We start from the raw sequence: 22,358 nt of genomic DNA on the forward strand, positions 1-22,358 counted from the left end.
CTGAGCTAAGTCCCACTGGCTTTGGGGGAGAGGTGGAATGAGGACAGGGCCTCTAGGCAGAGTGTAGTTGGGGCCATGTCCTGAGTTTGGGGAGGCTTAGCCTCCCCTGGCCTGTTATACCTGCTGTCCATGTTACTAACTGTCCTGTAACTGATGCTTCGGGGGTAGCTGAGTCTGTGCAGGATAAACTTAAAGAACAACACATGGTCTGGTAGCACTTTATAGACTAACAAAACATGTAGCTGGTATCATGGGCTTTTGTGGGCACAGCCCACTTCTTCAGATGACTGGAGTTTTGAGTTTAGGATGTGTAGACCCAAAATAAATAGGGGAGAGGGGAGGGGAGGGGAGAGGAAACAAGGAGCAGAGGGTATGGAAATAGCAAAGGGAAAACCAGGAAGGCAGAACTGGGAATCAGTAAGGACCTGAAGATTTGGTAGTTAAACTTAAGTTTTAACTACACAATCTTCAGGTGCTTACCAATTCCCAGTTCTGCCTTCCTGGTTTTCCCTTTGCTATTTCCATACCCTCTGCTCCTTGTTTCCCACCCCCTTTTCCCCTCCTTCCCCTCCTACTGGTTTCTCAGTCCTTGGGATTTCCAAACATCCCTGCTGCACCAGATAGGGTTGGCAGATGGTTTCACCAAAAATACTGGACCCCTCCCAAAAAAACAGTTGTGGCCTCTTTAAGGGCCACTCACTCCCCCTACCCTCACCGCGTGTTCGTTGGGCGCTGAGCTGGAAAAAGCAGAAAATACCGGACATTTTATATGTCTGGTATTTTCTCAATTTCTTTACTGGACAGAAGGCGCAACTACCGGACTGTCCAGTTCAATACGACACCTGGCAACAGTAGCACCAGAGTTTTCAAACTGTGCGGCATGCCCCACTGGGGAGGCATGACAGGGTTGGTTACTGGGGGGTCTTTAGGTCCTGGCTTGACAAAGCCCTGGCTGGGATGATTTAGTTGGGGGTTGGACTCGATGAGTTGCTGAGGTCTCTCCCGACCCTATGGGTCTCCCATTAGAAAGACAGTTTTAAATAAACAACATGATGCTCTTGAGTGGGAGGAACAAAGTGCGCTACAGAACTTTAGTGAGTGGCAGCAGGGCCCCCCAGTCAGTGCATGGATCCCCAGTCGGTGCACATTAACTCAGCATAGCAAAGCCCTACATAGGAACTGTAGCATCTGCACTAGTTGTGTGGTGTCATAGTTTGATTATCGCCTCCCTGGTGGCCTATGTGAGAAGCATAAAAGCTGTCAGCTAGCAGGAAATGAAGGTCCTTTGGTCACTTACCCTAGTGTCCCAAGTCTCTGTGCATTCAACAATCACCCCACTGTCCCCATGAGACAGCTTAAGGAAGAGAATAAACATTTGTTCACTTAGGGGCAAATCCAACACCTTTCTAAGTGGCCACAAAACAATAATTTATTCCAGTGTGCCAGGAGTAGGGGTGTGTGTATGTAGATGCTGAGTCTCTGTCACCATGAGTATTAGGCTACATTATTTTTATGAAGAAAGTCCACAACCACTCAGTGCCCTGATTAAGGAGGTTGCCTACACCTTGTGCATCATCCCAGCACCTGGACTACTTACTCGATGGGGGCAGAGAACAGGGTTTGTCACACAGTCAGTTTAGCAGAACCACAGAGTTTGATTCGTTAGGTGTTTGTTATGATTTGCAGCTCAAAGAGAGATTTCAAATGGAGTCTAGAGGTAATCCCAGGCAATGAACAGAAATGCATTGCTGCCAGCCACCTGGCATAGCACATGAACAAAAGGGCTGTCAGAGAGGGGTTTGCTTACGATATTGTCCTCAGTTTACAGTTGGGATCCTTCAGTCCTTGCAACAATGAGTATGCAGTTGACAGTCTCGGATCTTTGATCAGTGGGCTCCTAGAAAAAAAATGCACGCTTTACATATTTCCTGCAAGCAGATTTTCCATCCCCTTTCCTGAAGATGGTGGGGGTAGGTTTTAATCCACCACAGACATTTGTTATAAACAATGAGAAGCATCTAAAGATGCTACAGTCCATTGTTCTGGAGCCATGATAGCTATTCATTCCTGACAGTAGTGTAACCCTCATAGCATTTATTTCTCTGTAGTGGCTGGGCCATGGGTGAGCTGCTGCTTTCAGTGAAAATCCTGCTTCACTTTTTCAGTTTGGTATGAGAGAAGGACTAGATCCCACTGAATGGAAAAGAGGGTTCTGAATTAAACTCCTCCAAAAAGAGGATTTAAATGACTTCAACAAATAGCACAAGATCACACTTCTTTCACTCTCAGGGAATGTTTTCTTTATGATCATCCTAAATCAGAATTAACAAAGTGCAATTTTGAAGTGGATAAGTTGAAGTCCATTAAATCTCTGGGTGGATACTGTTATTCAGAATGAAAATGGTCTTTGAAATGAATAAACTAAACCTAATTAAAGCCAATTTTATTCTGTGTAACAGTGTACATGCTGGGATTTAATCTAATTTATCTAATCCACTTCAAATTTGTTAATTCAGATTAATGTTCCTGGATGTCCTCATGTAGACAAGCCATAGATAGCAGATTTAGAGAACAGCAAGCTATTATTTGGCCAGGTAGAACTTCTGTAGACCATAAAACAAAACAATAGTCTTTGAATGTGGTATGTTTCTAAAAGGTGATAGAGAATGATGGTGGTAGAAAAAATCATTTAAATTATAATAAATGTGTGTCAGAATGCTCCATGAGAAATATGGATAAACCAAGAGTATGTCTACACTACAAAGTTAGTTCGAACTAACGGACGTTAGTTCGAACTAACTTTCATAGGCGCTACACTAGCGCTCCGCTAGTTCGAATTTAATTCAAACTAACGGAGCGCTTAGTTCGAACTAGGTAATCCTCATTCCACGAGGATTAAGCCTAGTTCGAATTTACTAGTTCGAATTAAGGGCTGTGTAGACCCTTAATTCGAACTAGTGGGAGGCTAGCCCTCCCCAGGTTTCCCTGGTGGCCACTCTGGCCAACACCAGGGAAACTCTTGTGCCCCCCTCCCGGCCCCGGATCCCTTAAAGGGGCACGGGCTGGCTACGGTGCCCGTGCCAGGTGCAAGCCTGCCAGCACCCAGCTAGCAGACCCTGCACCTGGCACAGATCAAGCCACCCACCCGATGCCCCCCAGCCCTCCCCCTCTTCCCGGGACCAGGCTGGCGGCTCCCGGGAGCTTGCCCGGGACTGCAAGAGGTGGGCACCTGCCTGGGCTAGTGCAGACATCGTGGACCTCGTCCACGACCTCCACACTAGGCACAGGAAAGTGGCCGGCTAGGGCAGGAGAGCTGCCAGCCTGGCCACCCAGGAGCAGGTGTGCAAGAGAATCAAGGGGGTCCACTGAGACCCCCGACCCTGAGCCCTGAGCTTACAATGGCCGTCCTGGGTCAGACCAAAGGTCCATCTAGCCCAGTAGCCTGTCTTCCAACAGCGGCCAACCCTAGGGACTCTGGAGGGGATGGACCGAAGACAGTGACCAAGTCATTTGTCTCGTGCCATCCCTCTCCAGCCTTCCACAAACCTTGGGCAGGGACACCACTCCTACCCCCTGGCTAATACCACTCCATGGCCCCAGCCTCCATGACTTGATCTCACTTCCCTTTAAACTCTGTTCTAGTTGTAGCCTTCACAGCCTCCTGCAGCAAAGAGTTCCACAGGTTGACTCTTTGCTTTGTGAAGAACAACTTTCTGTTACTACTTTGAAGCCTGCTACCCATTCCTTTCCTTTGGTGTCCTCTAGTCCTTCTTTATGGGAACTTTTCTGTATGCACCCTCTCCACCCAACTCCTGCTTTTAGAGACCTCTATCCTGTCCCCCCTCCGTCTCCTCTTTTCTAAGCTGAAAAGTCCCAGTCTCTTTAGCCTCTCTTCATATGGGACCTGTTCCCAACCCCTGATCATTTTAGTTGCCCTCCCCTCTCCCAGCCTCTCTCTTCCCCTCTCCCACCTCCTTTTCCCAGTCTCCCCCAGTTTTGTTCAATAAAGACAGATTCCATTTTGGAAGACACATTATCTTTATTTTGTACCTCAAGAAGAGGGGCTAGGGAAGGGTAAGTGGAAGGAGGTGAGGGAGGAATGGGGCACGAGCCCCCGATGGGGAGGACTGGGCTGGCTCTGCGTGCTTCTGGGGGTGGAAGCTCTCCTGCAGCCCTCCAATTGCCCCCTCTCCCCAGATGGCAGCCTGCGGCAAGTGCAGCCGGGCTGATGGCCGAGTGCTGTGATGTGCCCAGTGTGGGTAGTCCGGGCAATCCAAGCCAGGATTTGAGAACTGTCTGTCCGGGGTGGGGGTCGGGACCCTTTAAGCACAGCCCTCGGCTAGCCTGAGACAGCATCTCCACGCTCTAAGTCCTCCTCTGATGCCCTGCCGGCACTGCTTCCGGCCATCCTTAAGCCCAGTTCAGGGTCCACTTAATGTGGACATGCTAGTTCGAATTAGCAAAATGCTAATTCGAACTAGTTTTTTAGTCTGGATACGTTAGCTCAAATTAGCTTAGTTCGAATTAACGTTGTAGTGTAGACATACCCCAAGAGAGTCTTCAGACAAGTTTAATGTTAATGCTGGTGTCAGGCAAGGTTGTGCCTCATATTGTTTGGAATTGATAGATTGTCAGTATGAAAATGAACATTGTGTCCATTGGGAAACATGAGGAGCGTGGAGACCTAGACTTTGCACATGACGCTTTCCATATAAATAAATGATTTGAAGATTAGAGAAAAATGGTCTGCAGGGACAGATAACCATTTTGCAGGGCACAGGGCAGCCCAATTTCGCAGGGCCCCCCTTTGCCACGGCGCATGTGCGGTGGCGCCACGGTGCATGTGCGGGGCTTCTTGAAGCGTGGGGCCCGGGGTGGCTGCCCTGCTCGCTCTGCCCTATATCCGCCCCTGGCTGCCCGTGACTCAGGTCCTGGTTCTAGGCAGGAGGAGACTATCCCTAAAATGCCTCCTTTACATTATCCCATAACTGATCCGAGGGAAGGGATGAACAGGAGCCATCCGGCATTTGGGTATGTCACACATTACCACCCAGAAGAGAAGAAACTAAGGATAGTGCCCATATGCAGACAATCTCTTTTCTCTCTGGGAAGGACAATGCAGGGCTTTCATTGGCAGCAAGTTGGTGCTTCATTGTAAGATGTTGACTACTGGCTGGGGAATACCTGTGACATGGCCTGCAAGAGCATGTCTGCACTGGGAAATGATTTCAAAATAACTAAATTGGAAATAACTCTGGGAATAACACAATTGAAATAGCGTGTCCCCCCTACAGGGGAGCCTCAAAATTAGTCCAAGGCAGGCTCTGTTAATGTGAATGTGCTACCTTGACTTAGAACCCCAGGAAGAACTGGGGAGTAATTATTTTGAATTACTCTGGGTGTAGTTATTTCAAAATTGCAGCACTGGATCATCCATGCTACCACTATTTCAAAATATCTATTTCAAAATGAGCATTATTCCCCAAGGAAAGCAGGAGCACAGATTTTGAAATAATGGGCTTAGTAGTGTGGACACGCCACGTATTATTTAAAAAGGAGGCGGCTTATTTCCAAATAACTTCCAGGGCCAACTGGGTAGTGCAGGAAACAGCATGGCTTGGACTGCAGCTTAGGATGGCTTAGGGAGCTGCGAAGGCTGATGGAGAGGGAATAAGGGGCGATTGCTGGAGGGCTTCAGGTAGCTGGCTGAGCACCAGAGCAGATTGCAGGAGCTGAGCTACAATCAGCTTCCTTTTGAGAGTCCTCTGAATTCTTTATTGCTAATCTTACTGTGAGGGACTGGGGCGAGGCTGGTTGGGCTTCACAGTCACAGCTGGGTTGAGATCTGCTCACTAGGGACAGTAATTGCCAGGCAGGTGCTAGAAGAATCACAAGAGCCCAGTTCACTAGATCAGGCTCAGGGTCAGGCTGGAGTCAGAAATCAGGAGACCAAGCAAAATCTAGCACTGCAGCAGGCCAGAGACTGTGTTGCTCCCCAGACAACTTCTTAGAGCAACCCAGGGGTTAAATAGAGTGCTTGACTTGGCCAATCAGAGGGCCACAGGTCTCTTGAGCAGTAAGTACTTCCCACAACACTTGCTTTTTACAGTGCTCCCTGACTGAGCGTTCTCATGGCCTCCTGATGGTACTGTCAAGATTCTGATCCTTACATTTTTTTCTTTTGTTGTTCAGCTGCTCAAGGGTCTGGGCAGGTGTCTACCTCATTTGCTCCTGTGACTAGGCAGTAGGAAAGTACACAGAGCACTGTGAATCTCTATGTAAACTGATTCACACACCCTTTTGATAAGGCCAGATGCAAACATCAAAGAACATAGGTCATACATAATATGGGCCTGTATTTTGCAAATCAGGAGCTCTGAAAAGGACTTGGAGTTAAGATGCAGAACCAATTGCCCATGATTTCACAGTTGCAATGCTGTGGCTGAAAGGACTAACAAGATTGTGGGATGTATAAACCAGAGTGTATTGACTACTAAAAGGAAGGTTACATTTTTCCGCTATACACCATTAGTGAAACATAAAATTACATTGTTTGCTGCAATTTTGGTGTCTAGCTTCTTCCATGCACACAGTTACTTATTATGCAACCCCCATCCATAGCAGCTTGCATACTTCTATCTGATCAGAGAACCCAACACTTCACCAGGCATCTGAGCAAAGTGTGTCTGGGTTCCCAAATCCAAGATCTCAGAAGGAGCAAGGTGCAAGACGGCAGCCAGCCCTCAGTACCACCTGTGTCCTGTCCGCGGCCCTCATAGCCCAAAGCAAGTTATATGAGCTTCAGTGGCTTTTTAAAGGGCCGGGGGCTCTGGGTACCTTTTGAATTGCCAGAACCAGGATAATTGTCCCCTTTACTGCTGGGCTTATCACTGATCCAAGATAGTTTCCTTGAAAGCTAATGTGCTTAGCTGTTTCTGGGTCCTTCTGACTAACTGTCACTTCCCTATTCCTGCCACCCTGGGGTAATGAGTTTTTCTGACCCAACCACTTCGATCCAACCAAGTCTAGAGGAAGCGTGTAACTTCACCTTACTGGGAAACACCAAGACAAATCTGCAAATAGCTTATAAGCCTCTAAAACTGGTGGCTTTTAATAGTGAAATGATGCAATGCCACTCTATGGATTTACAGATTTATATCAAATCAACTGTGTTACTTACAGTGGAAATAAGCGTTTCCGTAGCTTTGCTTTCCATCCTTCTTCTCGTTCTTCAATCCCAAGGGTACAATTACATAGGTAGAGTGACTGTTTACTACAACAGTTCTTTACACAGAATGAAAGAGCAATTTCATCCATTGTTGTGAGTCTGAGGTGTTCCAGCCTAATTTCTTGGAAATTATCCATTGCACTTTTCGCAAACTCTTCCTCCTGCTTCTCATACAAACAGTGAAACAATTCTAGCTGGTCACGCTGTTCCTCATTGGTCTTATAATACAAAGAGGAGATTTTTTTAGCTTCTGCTTCAAACCACTTCAATAAATCCTGCTCTATTCCAGATGATGTTTTACAGTGTAACTTTTCCTCTATGTCATTCAGTCTCTCTTTATTTAAAAGACCAAACAAGAAACGTACTGTTAGCATCAAATAATTATTTTTTGATGCTCCGTAAATCTTTAGCAAACGAGTCATATCTTTCGTAGAAGATTTTTTCTTTGCCTCTTCATCTTCCTCTAGCACATAGTACATTGCTGCAAAAAATTCTTGGAAACTCAAGTGAATGAAGCTGTAGAAATTTTCACATTCTGTATCTTTTTGAAAAATGCTTGTATTCAGAAAGAGAGAGTGAATATTAGACTCGGATAAGTTGTGTTTCTTCAGGTCTTCTTCTTCAAACAGTATTTTCCGCTCTAAAATTCCATCTGCAGCCAATGAGCAAAGCTTCCACAGGATAGTGTTAGATTGCTGTATTCGAATTTGAGAATCAGGCAAATGATCAGTTAGTAGGTTGGACAGAAAGAGCAAATATACTGATGTAGTTGTTTTTGAAGTTTGTGTGAGATCTTCCTTTTTTTCCATCTGTTGTTTCATAACCGTGCAGATGATCCAACACACAATGGGGACAAAGCACATGGTGAAGAGCATTTCATTTTCTTTGACAAAGTTAAAGGCTTGTGTTGCTTTCTTTTCATCACAAAAGAATTTATGAAAATATTCTTTCCTCTCTGCTGCAGAAAATCCCATGATCTCTGCGTAACGTGGAAACTCCAGTTTCTGCTGTAGTTTCTCCAGGGCAGTTGGTCTCGTCGTGATCAGCAAGAAGGATTTTTGAAGAACTTTCTTTCTCAATAAACTGCACAGGGTGGTATCCACTGTCCTCTTCTCAAATGGGTCAGTGCACAACATATTATCACCAATATCTAGCAAGGAATTTAATTCATCAAAACCATCTATTATAAACAGGAGTTTTTCTGGCTTCTCAAAGATTTCTTTAATTGGTCTTATTTCATTAGGAAAATTCTTTTCAGCCAAATCAGCAACACTTTGATTCTGAACACTTTGATTTTTAATATCACGATTTATTTCTCTGCAATTTATGTAGAAAACATAATCGAACTTTTTCCAAAAGAGTTTTCCAGATGCCCAGTCCAACATGATCTTTCTCGCTGTCATTGTTTTCCCAATCCCAGCAGCTCCCTGCAGCACAACAGTTCTTGGGTTTTGTTGATTTCCATCAGGATCAAATAAAAGACTAATCTGAGTGACACTGTTTTGTTGAGCCATCAGTTCTGCGTGTCTCCTTCCTCTGGTGATGATTTCATGCTCTTTCTCCTCCTGCCCCCGATGTTTCTGCACAATAAGGAGTTCCGTGTATCTTTTGTCTAGACTCACATTTTCACCCAGGCGAGCATTCTTTTCTTTTATTAATTCATATTTTTCTTGTACATGCTCTCTATATTTCTTCTGGTAATCTAATTCAATGACAATAACATGAAGCATTAAACATACTGTGTACATTTGTTCAAATAAAGGTCATGGTAACTGCCACTCATTGGTTATATCCAGAAGTTGGACAGGACAAATTTTGCTGACAATCTACTCTCTCTTCTCACTCTCTTTCACCCAGCAATCCTAGCAACATATGACATGGCATTCTCCACTTTCAGGGCCCCACTCTGCTGAGTAATCACCATCCACTGGCCGTGCCCAGGGCTCCACTCCCAGTGTTCTGGATTGGGCCCCGAACTCCCTTTGTCCGGGCCTGTTTAATTATATTGCCCTTGATTTTCCTGGGAGTTCATAGTATTAAGAATTCTAATGTTTGTCTATTATTGTGCAAAATGGTCTGTTCTTCTTTATGGCTAATATATACCCTGGGAACTGTTATGATCTTCAAAGTATGGGCTTTTAAACAATGTGCTAGACAAAGCTGAGAAGGATTTTTTGGAAATACTTGTATGACAAAGCTACTTCTGTACCTGAATGGGTCCAGTGCTTTCTAGCAGATTGCTTGCCTTGGAGGCTTTCACAGTAACCTTCAATTTAGACACCAGCTTGCTGATTGTTGAGCTACTCTCTTCATTGGCCAGCATGGGGAAAAACTTCATAAACTCTGTGGCCCCTTCAAGCGGTACAGGGGAGAACAAACCTTTGTACCAAACACAGTCTCTTTCTAGTATTGAAATGGAAATGGGGAGTTGTTGTGAGGGTGGGGCAGGCGAACCTGGGGGCCTGCCCTCTACTCTGGTTTCCAGCCCAGGGACCCTGTGATAGCTGCTGTTTATAATGTTTCTGGTAACAGCTGTATGACAGCTACAAATCCCTGGGCCACTTCCCCATGGCCTTCCTAGCACCTTTCTTAGCACAGGCTCTTCCCTGAGGGTATGTCTACACTACAAAGTTAGTTCGAACTAACGGACGTTAGTTCGAACTAACTTTGATAGGCGCTACACTAGCGCTCCGTTAGTTCAAACTTAATTCGAACTAACAGAGCGCTTAGTTCGAACTAGGTAAACCTCATTCCACGAGGATTAAGCCTAGTTCAAATTTACTAGTTCGAATTAAGGGCTGTGTAGCCCCTTAATTTGAACTAGTGGGAGGCTAGCCCTCCCCAGGTTTCCCTGGTGGCCACTCTGGCCAACACCAGGGAAACTCTTGTGCCCCCCTTCCGGCCCCGGACCCCTTAAAGGGGCACGGGCTGGCTACGGTGCCCGTGCCAGGTGCAAGCCTGCCAGCACCCAGCTAGCAGACCCTGCACCTGGCACGAATCGAGCCACCCATCCGATGCCCCCCAGCCCTCCCGCTTTTCCCGGGACCAGGCTGGCGGCACCTGGGAGCTTGCCCGGGACCGCAAGAGGCGGGCACCCGCCTGGTCCAGTGCAGACATCGTGGACCTCGTCCACGATCTCCGCACTAGGCACAGGACAGTGGCCGGCTTGGGCAGGAGAGCTGCCAGCCTGGCCACCCAGGAGCAGGTGTGCAAGAGAATCAAGCGGGTCCACTGAGACCCCCGACCCTGAGCCCTGAGCTTACAATGGCCATCCTGGGTCAGACCAAAGGTCCATCTAGCCCAGTAGTCTGTCTGCCGACAGCGGCCAACCCTAGGAACCCTGGAGGGGATGGACCGAAGACAGTGACCAAGACATTTGTCTCATGCCATCCCTCTCCAGCCTTCCACAAACCTTGGGCAGGGACACCACTCCTACCCCCTGGCTAATAGCACTCCATGGAACCAACCTCCATGACTTGATCTCACGTCCCTTTAAACTCTGTTCTAGTTGTAGCCTTCACAGCCTCCTGCAGCAAGGAGTTCCACAGGTTGACTCTTTGCTTTGTGAAGAACAACTTTCTGTTACTACTTTGAAGCCTGCTACCCATTCCTTTCCTTTGGTGTCCTCTAGTCCTTCTTTATGGGAACTTTTCTGTATGCACCCTCTCCACCCAACTCCTGCTTTTAGAGACCTCTATCCTGACCCCCCTCTGTCTCCTCTTTTCTAAGCTGAAAAGTCCCAGTCTCTTTAGCCTCTCTTCATAGGGGACCTGTTCCCAACCCCTGATCATTTTAGTTGCCCTCCCCTCTCCCAGCCTCTCTCTTCCCCTCTCCCACCTCCTTTTCCCAGTCTCCCCCAATTTTGTTCAATAAAGACAGATTCCATTATTGAACACAATTGCCCTTTGTTTTGTACATCAAGAAGAGGGGCTAGGGAAGGGTAAGTGGAAGGAGGTGAGGGAGGAATGGGGTACTCACCCCCGATGGGGAGGACTGGGCTGGCTCTACGGGCTTCTGGGGGTGGAAGCTCTCCTAGGAAGTAGATGGGGAGCCCTGTATGAATGGTATGAAATAGGAAGGATTAAAGAATTTGTTCACTTTTAACTTCAGGTGACATGAAGATAGCTCCAGGAAATAAGTAGCAGACCATTGTATGGGGGTAACTCCCATGTAGCTATAACATACCTTTTGAAGATAATGCTGATGATTTTTCATTTGAATGAAAATCTGAAAGGAAAGTTAAATTTAAATAACATTGACATAAATTAATGCATTTCAATGCAAGTTCATTTCTATTCTGTGTAGAACCATCTAGTGATGAAATGTTGCATTTTCATCCTACACTAAACTAATCCCTGAAGAAAATATTCATACCAGCTGTCATTTTTATGAGTGCCATTTGTGAAATACAGGCAGTCCCCGACTTACGTGGATCCGACTTACGTCGGATCCCTAGATACGAACGGGGTGAGGCAACCCCGCACATGCGCAGCAGCATTCCCGGGGCTCGCTCACCTGGGTCCTAGGATCCTCCTCCTCCTCGGGCCGGCTCCGACTGGGGTCCCGCAGAGCTGCCGGGCAGAGGAAAAGTGCCTCCCCATGCCGGCTGCCCCCTCCCCTGAGCAACAGGCTGCCGAACAGCGCTCCGGGAGCGCAGCAGCGTCCCCGGGGCTCGCTCACCTGGGTCCTAGAATCCACCTCCTCCTCCTCTTCGGCCGGCTCCAACTGGCCTCTGCCTGCAGCAGCTGGCCACAGGGACAGGGATCCCGCAGAGCTGCCGGGCAGAGGAAAAGTGCCTCCCCACGCCCGCTGCCCTCCCCCCCCCGCGGCCTCGCATCCTGCACGCCTCCCCCCTCCCCCCCTGCCAGCAACAGGCTGCCCCCTCCCCTGAGCAACAGGCTGCCGAACAGCAGACAAAAGCAGCCTCTCCGCCCCTCCTCCCCCTATACATGCTGGGCTCCCTGGGCAAACAAAGACTCCACCAAAACAAACAAAGTGCTGGCCTCATTGTGTTAGCAAAAAAAGGACCCTCCTCCTAGAACCCTGGGTGGTGTGTGGAAATAAAGCTATTAGCTCAAAGCATGGTGCAGAGCTGTTTGGTATTTGAGGAGTTACTCCTTTAGTCCTGAGTTTGTCACAGGGACAGAAATAGATGGGAAATCTTCTGAACAGGGGAACAGACAGCAAAACAAACATTAGAGGGGAGTTAACCTTTCCCTATGCTATCCAAAACTAAAAAAAATGTTTGGCTAGAGTTTCCCCTACAATATGTACCAGTTCCGACTTACATACAAATTCAACTTAAGAACAAACCTACAGTCCCTATCTTGTACGTAACCCGGGGACTGCCTGTACCATAATGAGAGTTGTGTTTGTTTGACCTCTCTCTGTTTGTGTTCATGATTCACCTGTGCTTATATGCACTTTACATGATAACCAGGCTAGATGATTAGAAAAATACAGAACAACATGCACTGGGACAGAGTTAATTTGGGAGCTCTTGTAAGGAGAAGTGTTCCAAAGCAAAGCAGATTAAACAATTAAAAGGTTCATAAAGACGACAACCCTGCCCTAGTGCAAGGTATGGACTAGATGGCCCAGGAGGTCTTAGGGATCTAAGCCAAACACTGATAACTGGCAGAGGGAAATTTGTATTTTGAACAAATATAACCAAGGATGTGGCACTCGAGTGGATTAAGAAGGCCTTTCCCTAATCCCAAACTTCTTACTATATTCAATGGCTGTGTCTAGACTGGCCGCTTGATTTTGCACAAGAGCGCTGTCTTTGTAATGTACAAAATCAGTGCTTCTTGCGCAAATACTTTAACGCTCCCGTTCGGACAAAAGCCCTTTTCCGGAAATGCTTTTGTGCAAAAGGGCCAGTGTAAACAGCTAAAAACTGTTTTGCGCAAAAAAGCCCCGATGGCGAAAATGGCGATTGGGGCTTTCTTGCACAAATCCATGTCTAGATTGACACGGATGCTTTTCCGCAAAAAGTGCTTTTTGCGGAAAAGCGTCCATGCCAATCTAGATGCTCTTTTCTGCAAATGCTTTTAGCGGAAAAACTTTTCCGTTAAAAGCATTTGCAGAAAATTATGCCAGTCTAGATGTAGCCAATATGTATAATATTCTCAGTGCCCAGTTCAATGATATGCTGCTTTGCAATAAAAAAACACAAACTGTATGCACAAAAGAAAAAACAGTATAGGCAACCAGAATAGTCTGGATGCTGTTTTCCTTACTTTTGCCAAGCATCTTTTAATAATTCAGATAGGGGATCAAAGTACCCTCTGCCCACATCTCAAAGATCAAGACCTACATGGTTCATTGTCTGTGTGCTGGGAAGAGCAAAAGCCCCCCTGTGCACAACAGAAAGACTCTTCCTGCCTGAAAGATCTCACGGCCTAAAACAAAGGCTCCTTGCTTTGCGCTCTGGCTGCCGCTAAACACACGCGCTAGTGCAGGGTTCCCAAACTGGGGGCTGTGGCCCAAAGCTGGGTTGATGGTGCAATGGCCAGGAGGGGGATTGCCCCAGCTTGTGGAGGGGCAATCAGGCAGATTGGTGTCTGGCAATGGCTCCCACCCAGGTCTGGAGGAGCCCAGCGCTCCTGCAAGCAGAGGTGGAAAGGAAGGAGAAGGGACCAGCCCCAAGGAGCAGCAGTGCCTAAGGCCCCAGATTACTATTCAGTGTCCCCCACAAGAGTGGTGGGTGCAGGAGGCTGGAGGACTGATTGGCCTTATGGGTGGGCAACTGCCTAAGGTGCAGTGATCACAGCAGCGATGGCTCTTTTGGCTCCCCAGGGCGCAATGCAGCTGATGGGGTCCAAAGTGAGGAGTGGCAGATGGGAGCTGCCTTGCCCGGCCTGGCTGCAGGGCCTTCAGGAGGTGCAGGGCTTAGAAGCTGCTGTGAGGTTCTGTGTTCCAATTGCTCCTTCTGCCATTATCACCGCTGCCATGTGCTCACTCTATCTGCCAGGAGCTGCAGGTGGCTGCACATCCCTGCTCCCTCCTCAGGACTTGCTGCCTCCTCAGCCTGGCCATGAGCAGGTGCCACAAAACCCGGAGCCTGAAGCAGCAGGTATCGCCTGCCCTGCCCCGCTCATCTCTCACCTGCTCCAGCCCGGATGGGAGCAGGGAAGCTGCCTCTGTCTGAGTCGAGAGCTGGGCTCCCAGGAGATCTTCTGCTGTGACTTCCCCCAGAGGATTGGTCCCAGGCTTGTTCCTGTGCCTGCTGACCTACAGGATGGTTAGGATTAGGGGTAGAGTTAGGGTTGGGGTAGGATTAGGGCAGAGCAGGAACAGAGGAGGGAAGGAGGAAGGAGAGAGCCTCATTAGAGAGCTAGCTCTGTCCCAGACTTGTGTAGAGTGCCCCTGAAAACTGTTACAGTCTGCCCCCATGGGAAGCTGAAACTGCCCACCTGCCTCTTCTGTGGGATGGAGGACGGGGCTGCTGGGAGGATGGGGATTGGGGAGCCCTTGGCAGGTGCAGCTGGCAGAAGGACACCCAAATACAAGTTCTCCCAGGGCAACATTTTCCTTTTCTGGCCCTGGTCCCTGCTGAGGTGAGGGGCTGCACATGCCCCACAACAGCCCTCTCCCTTATGGACCCCTATCAACAGTGGGCCACATTGCTTACAGCAGCTGCACAGGAGGGCCTCAGGGATAAAAAAATGTGTATAGACTCATAGAATCATAGGGCTAGAAGAGATCTCAGGAGGCCATGAAGTTCAACCCCCTACCCAAAGCAGGACCAACCCCAACTAAACTGTCCCAGCCAGGACTTTGTCAAGCTGGGACCTATAAATCTCTAGGGATGGAGAGTCTACTACCCCTGCCATGGGGAACAGTCTAGGGAAGTAAATTCCAAAGGCCTCTGGGACAGCCCCTCTGCCAGCCCTGGAGCGTTCCATCCCCAGACCCCCTGACAGAATCAACCCCGCAGAGCTCCACAGGGACAGTGGGGTAGATGGGAAAGGAACAGGAATGAATAACTTGGGTTTGGACTTAGCACCATCACAGAGCAGATGCTCTGACACTGTCTAACTTGAGAGGCTCCTCATAAGCACCGGCTCTGACGCTTGGGTTAAGACACTGAAAAGCAGCTTGGGACCAGCAGCTTTCCAGGTCTGTGGGATACTTAATCATTCAGGGAATAAAGTGCCCTCTCTCCCATCTCAAATACAAAGACAGGAAATTGTTGGCTGTTTGTACTGCACTGAATGTGTTTTGTTTATGAAAATAGCCTTGATGAACAAATTCTTGCCTGGAACCCCAGAAAGGTCTCATGGCACCAGGCAACTGTCTGTGGGTAATCTATTGCACCAGACTGTCTGCTGTAATGAGCTTCTAGTTACAGATCCTTGGTCTCTGTCTCAGCCCTAGAATAGGTTACAGCAGCCTAGGGGCTGTTCTAACTTGTGCTGTCTGCTACTGGTTCCCATTACACTGTGCTGCAGCTGGGGATCCACCCCAGTTACCCCTGCCCCCCACACTCTGGGTCACTTGGCTCTGCTCTGCTCTGCTCTCTACAGCCACTGAGGACTCCCCCACACTGGGGATTTCTGCAGATGGAGAGTAACAGGCTGTCTCCTCCCCTTATGCCAGCTAAGTGGTTAAAATGGGAGTGGAACATCTCAGAGACTCTAGCCCACTTTGGGCATCTCTTCTCTGGTTTCCTGCTAGGACTCAGAACTTGTCATTCCTACCATCAATCTGTTTCTCCTTCTGCTCCTCCCAGCTTCTCTATCAACTTCAGGTTTCTTACCTTTCTCTCGCTCTTCTCTGAGTTTTGCGGCAGAATCTGCGAGATTGATCTGAGTGAAAGCATCTATGGCTACATCTACTGCAGCTCCACTGTAGACTTCCATCAGGAGGTTCTTAGTGTCTATTGTGTCGGCCTTCTCCAGCCGACCTCGGGGGATGGGACCCTTCCCCTCAAAGGCAGAGTGTGACAGTTTGTCTTTAACCCTTTTGAAGTCATCCTGAGGCAGGTTGTCAAGGGCCCTAACAAGCTGGTCGCTGATTCCACTTCGGGTTTCCATCACCAGCTATCAGCAAGCAAAACTAAAACACAATGAAAATTGCTGTAAATAGTAATTAATATGGAAGAGTCACGATATTTCACATGTAGAGGAAAGAAATGTAACATTGGGGGGGTCATAACACCACAGTGCTTTGCCTCACAAAGGACTCACAGGAGTGCATGTCTGCAAAGGCTGTTGAGGATCTAGGAGGAAAAGGGATATGACAGGGCATCTGCCCTGCACTGGTCCTTTAAGGGCAAAACCCCACACCTGAGTGAGGGCTGGGTGAAGCCCCAGATGAGACAGGTATTGCTAATTAGGGCCCAGCTAGGGGCGATATAAAGAAGCCTGGCAGGCAAAAGAAGAACTGCTTCTTGCTCTGGCTAGAGAGCAGGAGCAACCAGTCTGCCTGGGAAGTAGGAGGCTTCCTGGAGGAAGAGGCGTTCTGGGGAAGGAAGACAGATCTAGGAAAGCTCCCAGTCTGCAGTGCCCAAAGCAAGGCCTGAGGCTAATAGGGCTGCAGAGAGGCAGCCAGGATAGGCAAAGGCAGCAGATCCACATCCCCTTGCCAGTGATGAGCGGCTATTTCAGAAGGCAGTTTGCCCATGAGGCAGGGGCTAGATAAAGATTGGCAGTAGGTCACTGAGGTGAGGAGGATACAGGGGAATTGGGTGATCCCTGGGAAGGAAGGACACTGGAGTGAAAAGACTGATTCTCAACCCCCCTCCAGCAGGGGGGGGGGGGGTGAGTCTGGAGTGACACTGCCAGATGGAAGTGTCCTGAAGAGGACACCACAGCCTGGCAGTGATACGGGTCTGGAAGTGCAGCATGGAGCGAGGACATGGGGAGACACCAGCCAGAGGGAGGCATCCAACGAGCAGACTAGAGCTAATTACCAGTGCTACGGGAAGGAGGCGCTACAGTTGTGAGTCCCCCCCCCCCCGTGATAGGTGATATGATAATACTATTTATCATCCCAATGGATTTGAGAACACAAAGGTGGGCCACCCCCAATTTAAAATTTGACAACCAAATGCAGACCAGAATCTGTACATCACTGTCTTAGAGCATGAGGATTTGTGTGCTGAGACCCATTGTTAGCTTTGCACATTCTCAAAGGCTGTGTCTACATTGGTGCGATCTTATGCCAAAGTGGCTGCTTTCGCGCAAAAACATGCTGCCTGTCTACTCTGGCGGGGAGTTCTTGCGCAAGAACACTGACATTCTAATGTATGAAATCAGTGCTTCTTGCACAAGAACTATGATGCTCCCGCTCAGGAAAAAGCCCTCTTGCGCAACTGTTCTTGGGCAAGAGGCCAGTGTAGACAGGCAACATGAATTTCTTGCACAAGAAAGCCCGATAGCTAAAATGGCCATCAGAACTTTCTTGAGCAAGAGAGCGTCTACACTGGCACGAATGCTTTTGAGCAAAAGCACATCTCTTGCGCAAAGGCATATGCCAGTTTAGATGCTCTCTGGTGCAAATACTTTTAACGCAAGAACTCTTGCGTTAAAAGTATTTGTGCAAAATCATGCCAGTGTAGATGTAGCCCTAGAGTTTGGGCTTCTCCACCATCTGGAAAAGCGTTCCACAAATTGACTGTGAAAAAATAATTTATTTTGTTTCTTTTAAATCTGCTGCCTATAAATTTAATTGAGTCATCTTCTTGTGGTATTAGTGAAGCAATAATAACATTTACTTATACTATTTTCCCACACTGATCGTGATTTTCTAAACCTCTAACATGTCACCCCACCATTTAGTATTTTATTTTCCAAGCTGAAAGGTTCCAGTCTTGTTAATCTCTCCTCATATGGAAGCTGTTCCTTACCCCTAATCATTTCTGTTGCCCTTTGTGTACCTTTTCCAAATTATATATTTAGGTGGGTTGACCAGATTTACATACAGTATTCAAGAAGTGGGCATACAATCTGTTTATGTAGAGACAAAATAGTCCATTAGCATTTTAGTTTTTAGACTGCCACCGCACATTGAGCAGATGTTTTTAGGAAACTATCCACAAGGTTTCCAAGAACTTTCTTGAATGGTAACAGCTGTTTTATATCTATAGTTAGGGTTATATTTTCCCATGTACATTACTTTGCACTTATCAATACTGACTTGCTATTGTGTGACATCCTTTTGTAGCTCTTTGCAGTCAGCTTTGGATTAGTCCCTGTTCATCCCTTTTTCAAGAACATTTATAAGTTTAACAGCAATCCAAATGCAGATCCCAGCAGCACAACACTCATTCCTACTTTCTTCCACCTTATCTTTTAAGTGGCATACCCAGCAATGTTTTCATAATGATGCTGGGAGGGATTGTTTGGGGGAAGTGGCCCAGGGAAAAGCTGCCAGATTGAGAGTGGCAGATTAACTTTGCCTGTGGCCACTGCCTTAGAGATCCGGGGCCAGAACTAGCCTGTGCTGAGTGTGGCTCTGTAGATTGTGACACCTGCCTCTAGTAAAGAGAAAGAGGCCGTGTGGAGGGCCATAGCGAGCCTCTGAGGCCTACACTTTCTGACAGTAGCACAAGATCCACAGGGAATAGCCAGAGCTTTGCCACAATGACTCACACATGCAGGGGTGTAATCAGGGAGGCCAAAGCATAATTGGCATTGCAGCTAACTAAGGATATAAAAGATAACAAAGGTTTCTACAGGCATGTTAGCAATACAAGGGTGATCAGGGAGGGTGTGAGACCCTTACTGGATGAGGGAGGTAACCTAGTGATAGATGATGTGGGAAAAGCTGAAATGCTCAATGCTTTTTTTGCCTCCGTCTTCACAGACAAAGTAAGCCCACAGACTGCTGCACTAGGCAACGCAGTATGGGAAGGAGGTGGGCAGCCCTCAGTGGAGAAAGAACAGGTTAAGAACTATTTAGAAAAGCTGAACATACTCAGATCCATGGGGTCGGATCTAATGCATCCAAAGGTGCTGAGGGAGTAGGGTGATGTAATTGCAGAACTTTCGTCATTATCTTTGAAAACTCGTGGAGATCAGTAGAGGTCCCAGATGATTGTAAAAAGGCAACTATAGTGCCCATCTTTTTAAAAAGGAATGAAGGAGAATCTAGGGAACTACAGACTGGTCAGCCCCCCTTCAGTCCCTGGAGAAATGACAGAGGGGAGCCTCAAGGAATCCATTTTGAATCATTTGGAAGAGAGGAAAGTGATCAGGAATAGTCAACGTGGATTCATTTAGGGAAAGTCATGCCTGACAAACCTCCTGACTGCCTTCTGAGACAAGGTAACTGGCTCTATGGGGAAGATGGTAGACAGGATATACGTTAAGTATCAGAGGGGTAGCTGTGTTAGTCTGGATCTGCAAAAGTGACAAGGAGTCCTCTGGCACATTATAGACTAACAGATGTATTGGAGCTTTTGTGGGCAAAAACCCACTTTGTCAGATGTATGTAGAGGAAATCTCCAGAGGCAGGTATAAATTCTGGCCTGAATTTTATACCTGCCTCTGGAAATTTCCACTACATGCATCAGATGAAGTGGGTCTTTGCCTATGAAAGCTTATGCTCCAATACATCTGTTAGTCTATAAGGGTACGTCTAGACTACCGGGTTTTGTTGACGGAAGTTTTGTCGACAGATACTGTCGTCAAAACTTCTGTCGACATAGAGCGTCTAGACACATTCAGTTCTGTCAACAAAGCAAGCTGCTTTGTCGACAAAAACCTGTAGTCTAGACGCAACCCTACAGGCAATAACACCTTCTGTCAACAGAACTCTGTCGACAGAGGGTGTTATGCCTCGTAAAATGAGGTTTACCAGCGTCGACAAAACTGCTGAGTTCTGTCGACGTTATGTCGACAGAACTCAGCAGTAGTGTAGACGCAGGTATAGTTTTGTCGACAAAAGTCCACTTTTGTCAACAAAACTCAGTAGTCTAGACACACCCTAAGGTGCCACAGGACTCCTTGTCGATGATATACATTGAGGTTAGCAAAACTTGATATAGTCTCCTACAGTATTCTTGCCAGCAAGTTAAAGTATGAATTGGATAAATAGACTATAAGGTGGATGGAAAGTTGGCTAGATCCTCAGGCTCAATTGGTAATGATCAATGGCTCGATGTCTGGTTGGTGGTCCATATTAAGTGGAGTAACGGTAGTTCGAATTAGGATCTTTAATTTGTACTACCTACTCCGTGCCGTGTGTGGTCACGCACACGGAGTTCCGACTAAGGGGGATTTTAAAATGGCGGTGACCAGGAACATGCAAATGAAGCCCGGGATATTTAAATCCCGGGCTTCATTTGTAACTCCACTTGCCCTCATTACCCTACCTAGCTCGAACTAACGAGCTAGTGTAGACATACCCTTTCTTATTTATTACAAGCTTTAAGCAGTTAATACGGTTGTTTAAGTTTTACAAGCCTTAAAAACAATTACTATACAATTTAAACCTTAAATACTATAAATTCTAAAGAAATTAATACAGCACAAAGCAATGCAAAAGCAATTAATAGAATCTCTACTTTAATACAATAATGAAGCCTAATTCACTTACTCTTCACCCATATGCTACTTTAAGTACCATGCAGGAGGTCGTAGATCCTTTTCTTCCCATGCAATGGAACGTCCTACACTGGGTCACCAGTGTGAAGGGCCAATTTACTTCTAGGTACAACAAGCAGAACATGGAGATCAATCCTGTCCATTCCCTCCCATTGATTCTTCTTACTAAGCCCAATTTATAACAAAATGAGACTTAGTCATTCTAATAATATTTACCAACTGATTACATATTGTGTAGGATTCGTAAAATGCCAAATGCCCCTATTTGGAATACATCCTGTCACTCAGGATGTTGCAGCTATGTGCATAGTTGACCGTTTCATGGCTGCATCTGTAATTTTTATAATTTTCCCTCTTTATAAATGAAAGAGAATATAGCCACTGATTGCTTCCCCCAGATAACAATTATTTATACTGGGCTTGCTGGTAAACAAAAGCGTTTATTAAGTACAAACATCAGGATTTAAGTGGTTGCAAGTGGAAACAGACGGAGCAGAGTAAATTAAAAAATTAAAAGAAAGAAAATGCAGAGCCAGTTCTACTACACTACAACAGTTACAGGCAGATTCTGAACTAAGGAGATATTCTTATCCTAGCCATACTCTTCAGATCAGAGATTCCTTTCGTAACCCTGCCAGCCAAAGAGAAAGGGCCAGACAGCTTCCCATTGCTTTTATAGATTCCACGTTGGGTGGGGAAATCTGTTGTTCACTATCCCACCTTCCATGGAAAATTACTTTATCAAATTGGTATTCCCCTATCAGCTGGTGTGGTTACATGCCTTCCTAAGACCAACTACTGCTTAGGTTGTCCTCAAGTTAAGTTGATCATCTGGTCAGAAAGGCTTGGGGAATGGGGAGAACCACTGAGGGCTTATATTTGCACATTTAAAACCAAAACCCATAAATCGTTTCATACCTCATATTTCTAACTTTACATACACATACAAAATCAACAAGTAGTCCTGTAGCACCTTAGAGACCAGTATGTAGGAAAAAACCACTTCTTCAGTTGAGCAGAATGGAGAAAAAAGGGGAAACCTCACAATTTATAAAAGAAAAAAATGGAGGGCTAATGAACCGGCACACAATTCACGCTTGCCTTTGCACTTTCCTGTATCCCCTTTGGAAGACCTGCCCCATAATGCAAGAACCACTGCAAAAGAGAGCTGCACCTTCCCCACATCCATCACTCCTCACAGGAGACAGGAGTGTCCTTTAAAAAAGCAAAACCCAAATCTGACCTGCCAGTAGCCAAGTAAAACATTCCCTGTTTAACTTACCATACAGCATTGAAGAGAGTTCATTCAATTTGAATCATGATACGTTTCTCTTCATCTCAGAATGAGTGAACGTGCAAAAGGTGGCAACGATTAGTTTCACTTTCTAAAAGTTTATCAGTTCCTGTATATCTCTTGGTACCGAATTCACCTAGTTTCTCCCCCCGTTCTCTGAGTTAAGAAAATACTGTGTTTCCGTCCTATTCCTCACACAGCACAGTACAATAAGAGAGAGCAGCCATAAAACAGATGTAAAAAAATGAATGCCTAGTAAATGCCCAGGAATACATGGCTT

At 46.8% G+C, this 22,358-nt stretch overlaps 1 protein-coding gene across 1 annotated transcript in view; it reads right to left on the reverse strand.

Moving 5' to 3' along the window:
• LOC102456154 (NACHT, LRR and PYD domains-containing protein 3-like) overlaps positions 1–22,157 on the reverse strand; it is a 54,492-nt gene extending 32,335 nt beyond the window's left edge. The window contains exons 1-5 of the mRNA XM_075928801.1: positions 22,067–22,157; positions 20,777–20,886; positions 15,921–16,291; positions 7,181–8,930; positions 1,808–1,897 (exon numbers count right to left, since the gene is read on the reverse strand). Coding sequence (XP_075784916.1) covers positions 1,808–1,897; positions 7,181–8,930; positions 15,921–16,269 — 2,189 coding nt within the window. The 5' untranslated portion in view covers positions 16,270–16,291; positions 20,777–20,886; positions 22,067–22,157. The remainder of the gene's footprint in view (positions 1–1,807; positions 1,898–7,180; positions 8,931–15,920; positions 16,292–20,776; positions 20,887–22,066) is intronic.
• Between the last annotated feature and the right edge of the window lie 201 nt (positions 22,158–22,358).

Source organism: Pelodiscus sinensis, chromosome 4, assembly GCF_049634645.1.
Source record: "Pelodiscus sinensis isolate JC-2024 chromosome 4, ASM4963464v1, whole genome shotgun sequence".
NCBI classification, from domain to species: domain Eukaryota; kingdom Metazoa; phylum Chordata; order Testudines; family Trionychidae; genus Pelodiscus; species Pelodiscus sinensis.